We start from the raw sequence: 10,993 nt of genomic DNA, 5'->3' as shown, positions 1-10,993 counted from the left end.
TTTCTTTTGAAATCTGTGATATAGCTTCATCTTTAGGAAGGAGTTTCTCTCTCAGGATGTATTTGTACTTCTCTCTTTTATTTACTTCAGCACAGTTCACAGTTTCTAACAATTTTCGTTGCTTTCTGTGTACTTCTAAATCTGCTCCTTTTTCGCATCTTTTCGGGCCTACTACTGCCTCTAGTGCCGTGGGGATGGTAACACAACTAATATAAGTACATTACTAAATCAGAATACCAAAGTCGTTATTATTTATTATTAATTCTGGCATAATTGGAACAGCAAAAGATAAAGTCCCTCACAAGACACCATACCTTTTAATTTTCTTAAGGAAGTAGAGCTAATTAAATGACATAAACAATACCTGAAAGTGGTTCCAGTTTCACTGGTTGGCCAACCTGTTGAAACTATGGCAAATTTTAAATACCTTGGATCATTCCTGGACAGTCAGCTCAATTTTGCTGACAACACTAACTACATAAGAAACGTCACTCTATCTTTTAAGAAGACCCAGTGATCTTGGGGTTACCCAACAAGTGCAACTCATGCAAAACCTCTAGTTGGTTAGAGGTAACATTAGCTAACATTGTTAATATTTTAACAATGAGTTAAAATGTTAAAACTTAAAAATTTAACTTAAGTTTTAACTCATCTCAAGTATTAACTGTTGACTGCTTTAGCTTTTCATCTCCTCGGCTGGTTTGGTCACATGAGCTGCAGACTAACAGACAATCTTTTAAGAATACTTTGAATGGCAGGAAAAATAGTAAGTAAATAGTGGTGAAACCAAAAACAACTCTGTTTCAACTGTTTGCTGAAAGAACATGGAAGACGGCATAAAATATTTCAGCAGAGAGCAGCCGTCCTCTTTTTTTTTCATCAGTTTGAGCTCATGAAGGCATTGCTGTGTTCCTCTGGTAACTATAGAACATCTATTAGAAGCCATTCATTGACAGTGCAATAAATATTCTTAGCCAAACTAGATGACATAACATTTACCTATAGTAAAACATCAAGTGTTTTACTTGATGCACAAATTGTTGATATTGTGATTCTATTCATGAGTTTTATTTTATTGTCTTAGAGTCAAAGAAAGATTTCCACCTTGGAAGACTAAATAGTTTAATCATATTTTTCCTATATATAGGACTCTACCAACAAAACAAAAATGCGGATTATTGCTTGTATCTGTTTAACAACCATGGTTGTTAAACATGGTTTAATTAATTAGGTCTGTGAACCTAATTAATTTGTTCGTTATTGACTTTTGCTCAATTAAATTTCTTATGTACACATTGTATATAGTATTTTTATTGTTGTTGATAATGTTGTTTGTCATGTCTTATTTCTTTTGTTCCTCCTATAATTGATGTAGATGTATATTATTTATAATGTATAAATGTATTGTTTATGTCACCTAATTAGCTCTACATCCTGAAAAAAAATATGGTATTTTAGAAGATAATTTATCTTTCACGTTGCCAGTAATGGCGAAATTAATAGTAAATAATAAAGATTTGGTGGTATTCTCGTTTAGTGACATAATTATATTAGTTGTACTACCACCCCCACGCCACTAGAGGCAGTAGCAGGCCTGAAAAGATGCGACTAAGAAGTAGATTTAGGAGTACACAGAAAGCTACGGAATTTGTTAAAAGCTGTGAGCTGCGCTGAAGTAATTAAAAAAAGAGAAGTTTAAATACATTCTGAGAGTGAAACTCCTTCCTACAGATGAAGCTATATCACAGATTTCAAAAGAAAATTAAAACGGGAGAACGCAGATAATATAGGAAATGGCGCCCCTTTCACTTCTGGAGAGCAATGATCCCATTTCCAAATAAGGTAAAGAGACTTGACAGTGGTCTGTTCCCGCCACTTTCTGTTTGCTGCAGTGAGGTGTGGAGTACCTCACTGGATTGGAGCGGTGAGCACATGCTACGCATGCTAACCACAGGTAGCTCATGTTGCATGTGCTGAGCGGCGTATTTAGCGGCTGCTCAAGAAGGACTTTTTTTTGCCCCCACCTGCAACCCCTGTCTCTCCTCCTCTCTTTCTACTCCTGGTTATGGAGACGAATACCCAGCTAAGGCCAGTAATTTTTGGGATCAATTACCTTTTCATTCTACAAGTAGTCATACCAGGACTCACTACTGCCACATTTCATGGGGGACAGAAAAGAGGATTTTTCAAAATGGTGCAGACATTTTAAAGTGACTGTTGCTGCTGATCCTGATACCACTGAGGGTAGTTTGGTGAAACTGCTACCTACATAACGACTTGCTTTGTCCCAAAGGTCAGAGTGCACCAGGGAAATCCGAGGTTTATCAAGTGTTAATTCCATTTGCGCTTATTATAGAAACAATGCATGTTCTTCACGGTAATCCTTGTTCTGGTCATTACAGTGCTGAGCGTACATTTAAGAAAGCATTGACAGTGTGTTATTGGCCAGGAATGAGATCTGATATTAAAAACTTCTGTAATCACTGTAAGACGTGAAGCTTTTCGAAAAGCTGTACCAAAGCACAGAGCCCCTTTGCAATCTATTCAGACTGACAGACCATTTCAGTTGGTCTGTATGGACATTACTGAACTTCCGGTTACCTCTCTTGGTAATAGATATGTACTTGTGGTACAGGACCATTTTACCAAGTATGTAAAGTCCTATGCTATGTCTGACCAAAAGGCCGCCACAGTAGGACAGTTACTATGTGAACGGTATATCCCTGAACATGGTGTTCCTGAGAAACTGTTGTCAGATCAGGGACGACAATATGAGTGTGAAATTACTCACACCATCTGTCAGAGACTACAGATGACAAAGAAAAGAACCTCTCCATATCGCCCAAGAGGGAATGGTATGGTTGAGCGGTTTAATCGGACTTTGAAAGAGCAGTTGGCCCGACTCATTCAGGACTATGGAGGTGAATGGGACCACTACCTCCCTGCTGTGGTACTTTCTTTCAACTCTACTCCTCACTCGAGAACTGGGTACTCACCATATCATGGACGAGAACCCCGACTACCTGCTAATGTCCATATTTCATCGCCAAAGGTTTCTGATTGCCCTATGTACTATGGTTCAAAACTGGCTACACGGATGGACGCTGCTTTTGAGACTGTTCTTCTCCATCGTGAAGGACAAAGACAAAAACGAGAGTACTATTACAACAAAGACACAAGGTTTAGGCCCTATGCTTGTGGTGATCTGGTATGGATAGATGACCCCACCACACAAAGACAAAAGCTTTCCCCAAACTGGACTGGACCATATAAGGTTGTATCTGTGGATGACAAGGGGCTCCTGTACAAGCTGGTGGGTGTGAAATATCCACAGGCTGTGATCATAGTCATTCACTATGATTGTTTAAAACCTTACCGTAGCTCCACACACTGATGTCACTCAGCCTGTATTCTCACCAAACAGGGACACACTGCCGAGGTACACCGCTTTGTCTGGTTCATTGCCCTGGCTCTTTGGCCAAACAACTGCAGCCCAGGCATCGGAAACTGCTAGGTCGTTGCCATCTTCACTAAGGATTCCAACTGGACTAGATTCCCATCAGCCTGCACAACCACCCCCCAGCTTGCCATCCTCTGGGGTGCAGTACACCCAGGTGTGGGTGTACTGTTTTCGGAAGCCACGACGACTGCTGTTATGAGAAAAGAAAATGATCTAGAGTTGTTTTTCATATTAGAGGTTGTAAAACTGGTTCATTTAAAAACAAACATGTTGACAGTTGTTCTTTATGTGGTCTTATTGTGAGTTTGTATCCTTTGTTTTGCAACCCCCAGGTGGTATGAGTTACTGATGATACAGTCTGGACAGATTGTGCTTTGATGAAATTATTATTTTTTTATGTAACCACTTCATTTTGAAATGAGGACATTTCATTTAAAGAGGGGGAAGTATACAAGATAAATTTCCTTTTCAATTAATATGGTTTTATGCAAAATCAGTTATAAAAAAAATCAGGGGTTTTTTTTTATAAGGGCCCAAAACGGGTTCTGGGCTGTTAAAATGGCGGTTGAATAAAAGTATCGACAGCTACGCTATTCCCTCTCAGTGTTCTGCTCTTTCTCCACCCACAACCTCCTTTAATATGGCAACACAGATTTATAGCACATTTTAGCTTTCTCTTTTTTTTCTATTTCCTCCTGCAAGGGCGGCGCCTGTCGGGCTGAGAGGCCTCAGACAACTATCAACCCCAACACCCCCACCACCACTAGCGGAACAAGTCAGCGTCGGGCCGGGGCCCGGGGCCAATTACCGGGCCCCTTACGTGGAGTGAAACTGAAACTGTTGAGGGGGGGGGAGAGGGTGTATTTAACATTAAATACACCCTTCTCAACAGGCGAGGGCGCACTTTCTCTGTCTATAATCACATATTTCAATGACTTGAAACCATTCCTCCCTCCCTGGCACCTCCAAGCCCGGGCCCCCATCCGGCCTGGTTTGGGGGCAGCAGCCCCCCCAACCCCTCCTATAGCTCCGCGCCTGCCCACCACCGTGTTGTTGCGTGATGGATGGTTGTAACTGAAACTGCAATTTCGTTGTCTTTGTGACAATGACAATAAAATTTTTCTGATTCTGATTTTTCTGATTCTTAGTAATACATGCCTTGTAAATATTGTAATACTTCTTTAGAAAACTGCACGGAATAGTCCTTTAAAAAGCTAATGAATAACACTGGATGCTGACCGAAGCTGTTAGGCAACAAGCAGAACAACACCTCTTTCTGGACACTGCGTGGAAATAACTAGATTTTTCTTATTTTAATTTTTTTTATTTACCGTAAACTTCCGAAGATTAAAACACAAAATGAAGCTTCTACAGATATGACGGATTTATAAGGAACGTAACATCGATGTGTGCATGCGCATTATCATAAAGTATTCTGGATTTACGGATATGACAGAAAGTCGGCGTTAGCTCCGCTCCCCCAACCAGCGCTCGGAGGTTCACTTAGGCTCTAAGTAAGTGAGCGCTTGAGGACGGCTGGCCGAAATTAGCGTTCATAAATCGGATCAACCTTGAGCTAAACGCCGCTTACACCGTGGAGCGTCAATATCCAATTTGAAGCTAACTTCACTGTGGTATCAACGCATGCGCGATCTGATCTCCAAATTATGCCCCGCCTCTTCCGTGACAACTCTCACGCATTCAAAAAAATAGTCTTTCACACAGACAAATAACAGGTCTCATCCCCATTCATTCATTCCATTCAGCTTAGTGTTATTTCACACACACATACATTTTCGACCTATCATTCAGATCAGTGTCTGTATGTTTTGTGTGTGTGTGTGTGTGTGATATTTTAGTAGTGTATATGTGCAACTTCAGTATTTTGTGCGTGTGTGTGTGTGAGAGAGAAAAATTGTATGTGTGTGTGACATTTTAATAGTATATATGTGCAATTTTAATATTTTGTGTGTGTATGAGTTTTTAGTAGTGTGTGAGACAAAACATAGTTTTTGTCCTAAACCGCCCCTCATAGTAACAAGCAGGCAATAGAAACAAAATGGCCCAAACATGTTATCACTTTATCTAGTCCAGAAGACTTCAAATTTCTTTACACTACAATCAGTCGCTCACTCTTTTATGCACACCTGATGGTACACTGCTGGTGTTAGGCTGTGTGTTAGTCACGTCTGCTCTAACTGTCAGTGTACGATCAGCGCCACTGGGCCCTCTGATCACCACCAGCAAGAAAACATAGATACACAGTATACAAATATGTTTGTATGTCAAAGTACATTAAAGTACTGAACTGTAGTTCAAACTTCACATTCATTTTAGTAGCTCAAATTATGTCTTAATACACAACATTACCTTAAATCTAAAGAGGTAAACCACCAAATTAGTACCAGCCTTTGGTTCCCTTGTGCCCCATCAGTCTTCTGAAGGTTAAGTATTTATGCCACAAAAGGCCTAAATAGGCCACGAAGCCAAATACATCCATCACACACACAGACATATACTCGGGCCTGCTACTAGATCTTTTTAAGAGCCTATTTATCTCTGTTACTTTCCTGTAAAACTCATCAAACATAAAAGTACCCTACCTTTGCTGGTTGGAGTGCTGATCTGTGTAAAGGAAAGAATCCACTAAATTTCACTTAGTCTCTCCAAAATCAGGGAACTATCAGCTTTGAGCTCATGTAAGGCAATTGTTTTTCCATGTGCTGCTCACACAGTTTTCCCACACAAAAACAGGTGGGGCAGGGTGGTAGACAGGTGAGTCTGGCAACGGTTCAGTTGTGACTACACCTCTATACTTCTGCATAAAACTCTGGCAGAACTGAAAGTGCTCTTTCATGGCTTCAGACTTATCACACGAGAACTTGCTAAATATTTTTCCTGGCCTTATAATAATGGGACGCTATAGTTTAACACAAAGTATTTTGCTGAGTTGATTTACACAAAAAAAAAAAAAAAAAAAAAAAAAAATTCCCACTCTATGAAAAACTTTGGGTGAAAACCATCTGCCAACACAACACACAAGATTTAATAAGAGTCAACAGTCCATATGTACACATAAAAATAAGCAATTTTCATTTTGGAAAAATTATGTTAAACACTGAAAAAAATCTCTTCATCAACCAGCTCAAAATCCAAGATGTCTGCAGATCATACAAAACGTGCTACGTTAAAGAACTATTTACTACTGACTTTGACAGCATTTCAATAAATCTGTCACAAAACTTGTAACAGACATTTACACATTTAATAAGGACATTTGAATGAAAAAAATGGTGGGAGGCAATTTGTTATCAAATTATTCAATTGCAGTAAACCTGACTGCTGCACAAACAATTACTGATTTCTGCAGGTTCACTGATTTGCAGGTGAATAATAGAGACATTGGGTGTGACAGTTCTCTCTTTGAAACCAAGTTGAAGAGAATAAGCTGGACAAATACAAGGGAAAATGGAACACACCACAAATATGCTAAGTGTATAAAAAATAGTGTCATATTTATACAATTAGGCCTAATTTTAAATGTTTCTCTGAATTGAGATATTGAAGGTTAGATTAGTTCTCAACTATGTTTGCCTTTATAATGAAACAAATATCTTCTTTGCTTAAACTTTGGTTAGCTATTTACTTACAGAACAAGCTAAAGATTGTAATCTGACTTTTAAAAAAGCATCGGTACAACTTTCACCTCCTATGTACCAAAGGACGCACAGTGGAGTAGCGTGGAACTCACACCAAGAAACAAGCAGTTTCCTCCAAGAAACCTCAGAGCCTAAGGAAGTAGGGCGGGGACGGGGTGCTTAGTTTGGCTTTTTAGAAAATAGTGGATCAACACTTCAGCTTTTCCAGGCTTGAAAGTTTTAGACAAAACATAAATAAGTTCAATCGCAGCAGCTTCGTCTGTGTGTGTGTGTGTGTGTGGGGGGGGGTGGTAGAGGGGTAAATGACTCGCGAGAAGTCAACCATGTTTATAGCCTGGAACTGGAGGTTTTTATCTGGTTCTTTTTTATGTTCGTTTGCTTGTCTGTTTGTTTTGATGCCTACAAAGTAAGTAGCCTAACGCTTTCAGGAAATCGTTGGCATACCAACGGAAGCAGCACGTTATTTAAGCAGTGCACTAGGTCTGTGGACAGTTTGAATTTACCTTTTTGTAAAGCTGCTTCCGTCTTCTTTCCTTGAAGCTACACGAACATCTTTTTTCTAGTTCTTCCCCTCGACTCAGCATTAATCCTGTGTCCCCGTTTACAGGGTCACTGCTTCGTGACCAAATAGTTCGTCCTCGCTGAAAACTGTACTTGGAAAGTTGAAGAAAAAAAGTGGAGCAATAGGCGGCAGGAAGCCGTCCCAGACTGTTCTGCACAACAGGAGAAATTTCCAGCCTCCCCCCTCCTCAAAGACCTCCTACGTCTTTAAAATACTTTTTTTAATCTCTCTTTATTTGTGCTCGGAAATCCCTCATCTCATCTTGCAGTTTCCCATGCGTTTTATGTTCAAATCAACTTAATTCTTAATTCCTACATGCTATTCTAAACGATCACATTACACACTTCACCAATAGAAAAGAAAAACTTGAATGTTGAATGAAATCATAGTTTTTAAAGAAAAACTGTTATTAAATATTTGCCACACTCTGGCAGGCTTCGGAAGTTGTTTCGTTTTTCTAAGAACATAATAGTCTACAAGAGTCCATCTGCTCATTACGTGGCAAAGCTCTGAACTTAGAACAGAAAGAAGGAACTAAAACTGAAGAAAGGAAAAAATGACAAAGACCCTTTGTAAAATGATCTGTTGCTGCTTTCAAATGCCGTCGGACAGAGGAAAGTCGCTGCGTGCGCATGTCAAGTAAAATGTGGTTGCTGATACTGAGTTCCTGATAACCTTTAATAATCAGTTTCGTTCAGCTGGTTACAGCTGATACATGATATGCATGAAATATATCACATTCCCATTTGTGTGACCAAATAGAACGTCCTTAATGCAAACAGTTTTAATCAATATGAGATGTAACATTTTCATTTTGAAATTAGGTAAACTGGGCAGGACAGTGTCTTTACTGTGTGTACACTCTATTTCTGACTCAATTATTGCATGAAAACGTTTTGTGTCTTTATTCATTTTTTTAATGAAGTACTCTGCAAATTAGTTTAATTTTCTATTAAAGATTTGATGCTTTACATTTCCAGACTGACAATAATGAAAATCTTTTGTGAAAATCATACAGTAAAATAACTCGGTAATCTTCCTTTTAAGTCTAAAAGCTGGAAAGGACATCAGATAAAATTCCTCAGCAGTAGGTGAATCATAGGAACTCTCCAGTTCTGTCACAGCTTCATGCATGTGGGGAGAGTATAAAAATGAAGATATTACAATGAACTACATCCTGCAAAAGAATAAATTGCTTGAGAACTACCCTACTCACATTAAATATCAACAGATTAAAGCATACATCTTACTGAAAATGGCATAGTTTCCATTATATTTTGCAGTGTTTTTAGAACACAATTCAATTAATATCTTGATTTTATTTTTCTCAACAATTTCAATAAATTCTCAATTCAGCTCATTTTGGTGAATTAACATTTTTACATCCAAAGAAAAGCTAAAAGCCTTACGTTATCAAGACATGGTCAGAGACATGCTATATTGCATAAGATGCCTGTATGAAAGGCTGATGATGCATTTAAATGCTGTCTACATGTATATGAACTACAAATGGAGAACAGAATAGAAACAATAAACATATTGATTTTGAAAAAAATAAATATTTAAATTGTATTCCATAATTTAAGAGAAAGGCTTTTTAAATTAAATTAGGATTAGAACATGCCTTTTATTTTTGGTTAACACATTAAAATAATAATAAAAAAAATCAACTCATTGATCATTTTTGGCTTATATAGTTCTCCCTCATTTCCAATAGCATGTGGACTTTGCAGCCACAGTAAACCTCTCAGGTCTTTAGATCCTATGTACCCTGTGCTCCCAGGACCAAGACTAAACAAAGCGAGGCAGGATTTAGTTTTTATACTCTACGCCTATTGAACAAACTTCTGTAAAAACAAAGATGTGCAGAAAAAGTTGCTTCCTTTTACTTAGAACTATAAACCTTTTTGTTTCTAGCAGTTTTGATCAAAGAATTTCACTGATTAACAGTTTGCTTATTTAAAGCGTGAGGTTCAAGACTAGATGCGAGTTTCATATATTCAAAATTAAATTTTGGTCTAAATTCACAGTACCAGCTCCATTATCGTTTCCAGTAGTAATAGCTCCATTAGCGCTGCTTGTCTTTGGCGTTTCTCCCAGAGCCTGTAGCGCTGTGTCCGGTTCGGCAACATCTGTGCTGTTTGGAGTTCAGCGGTGGTAGCAGCGACACCGGACTTTACCACCGACACCAGACCTCCATGGGTCCAGTCGGATCAGTGATGTCCGGTACCACAGGCAGCATAGATCCTTGTTAGCATCTCATTGAGCCGGACACTCAAAGAACATTTAGTTTTAGCTTGTTAAGGTAAAGATCATCTGTATAACCTTTGTTAGTTCTGCTGGTATAAATGACTCAAAGTGTTGTGGAGAAATGCCCATGATCCAGATTAGGTCCTTCGGAAGTTGTGTTCCACTCCAGCTCTCCCACTGCGCTCTCCTTTCTTTCATGTGGGAAATTACAGATTTGCCTGAATTTTTATTTTTTATCCCAACCGATAGTGACACAGTGTGGCATTATCTAAAATTACACCAGTCAAATGCAATATGATAAACAACTACTCGGGGAAAAGTTAGCCTTCCTGTGTTTATTCTGTAGACTCCAGTACAGAATAGACCATTGTGTGTCATCAATCCATCAGTGAAAAAATTGTGACCTCCGTGGGTGAAATATATAAAAGATGTACATTTTTTAAGTAATTATGAGTTTTTGCATATCACAAACTGCAATTTTTTAGGTAATAGGAAAATTGCAACATATTTAGGCCAACATCTTCAACTAGTCGTGGATCCTTTTAAACACTAAGCATGAGAGGAAAGAGGCTTTGGTTAGAATACTGCCATCAATGACAATAAAACAACTACTTTAATTCAACTTTTAATATGCATATAGATCATAAACCATTATAATTAATAGTTCATGTAGAGGTTACTGCTCTCTGATTCACTCCAGCTGAAACTTTTCACTTCTCCGTGGCTTCCGTTTCACTTGGCAGTGTAGATTCTTGTTAAACTGGATTCCGTGTGACTAACTTCTTTAAAGCTGGAAATAAAAAAAACAGGAAAGTGGGTGAGGCAATTCAAGATATTTATAATTATTTCAATGATTAAAATTTCTGGGCGGCAATGGTGCAGGGATAAAGTGCTGTTGAGGACTGAGTTCCAGACTGTTGACCTTTGCTACATGTTTTCCTCCTCTCTCACAACCCGCTTTCCTGTCTGACCACTGTCAATCAAATAAAGGGACTATCAATCAAATAAAAATAAAAATTGTTTAGGGAAAAAAACCCTAAAATAAATAAATAAATAAATAAA

General features: G+C 38.5%; 2 protein-coding genes across 6 annotated transcripts in view; both read right to left on the bottom strand.

The window, feature by feature from the left end:
* The window catches only part of LOC103131914 (angiomotin-like), a 28,482-nt gene extending 20,280 nt beyond the window's left edge, over nucleotides 1-8,202 (bottom strand). For 2 of the 4 annotated variants that reach the window (XM_016667006.1, XM_007543648.2), the window contains exon 1: nucleotides 6,064-6,221. Coding sequence is in view for 1 of the 4 variants with exons in the window: in XM_016667005.1 (XP_016522491.1) it covers nucleotides 7,623-7,703 (81 nt within the window). In the remaining 3 variants the exon portion in view is untranslated. Of the gene's footprint in view, nucleotides 1-6,063; nucleotides 6,222-7,622 lie in introns of those variants that run through there. The other 2 variants (XM_016667005.1, XM_007543647.2) reach the window with 2 other exon arrangements.
* Nucleotides 8,203-10,376: 2,174 nt separating this feature from the next.
* Nucleotides 10,377-10,993, bottom strand: part of ska2 (spindle and kinetochore associated complex subunit 2) — a 36,457-nt gene continuing 35,840 nt past the window's right edge. For both annotated transcript variants that reach the window (XM_016667000.1, XM_016667004.1), the window contains one exon: nucleotides 10,377-10,721. In XM_016667000.1, coding sequence (XP_016522486.1) covers nucleotides 10,716-10,721 — 6 coding nt within the window. In that variant the 3' untranslated portion in view covers nucleotides 10,377-10,715. The remainder of the gene's footprint in view (nucleotides 10,722-10,993) is intronic.

This window comes from Poecilia formosa, unplaced genomic scaffold (genome assembly GCF_000485575.1).
Source record: "Poecilia formosa unplaced genomic scaffold, Poecilia_formosa-5.1.2 Scaffold873, whole genome shotgun sequence".
In the NCBI taxonomy this organism is placed as follows: domain Eukaryota; kingdom Metazoa; phylum Chordata; class Actinopteri; order Cyprinodontiformes; family Poeciliidae; genus Poecilia; species Poecilia formosa.
The sequence above is the reverse complement of the archived record's forward strand: the minus strand, read 5'-3'. Positions and strand labels throughout refer to the sequence as shown.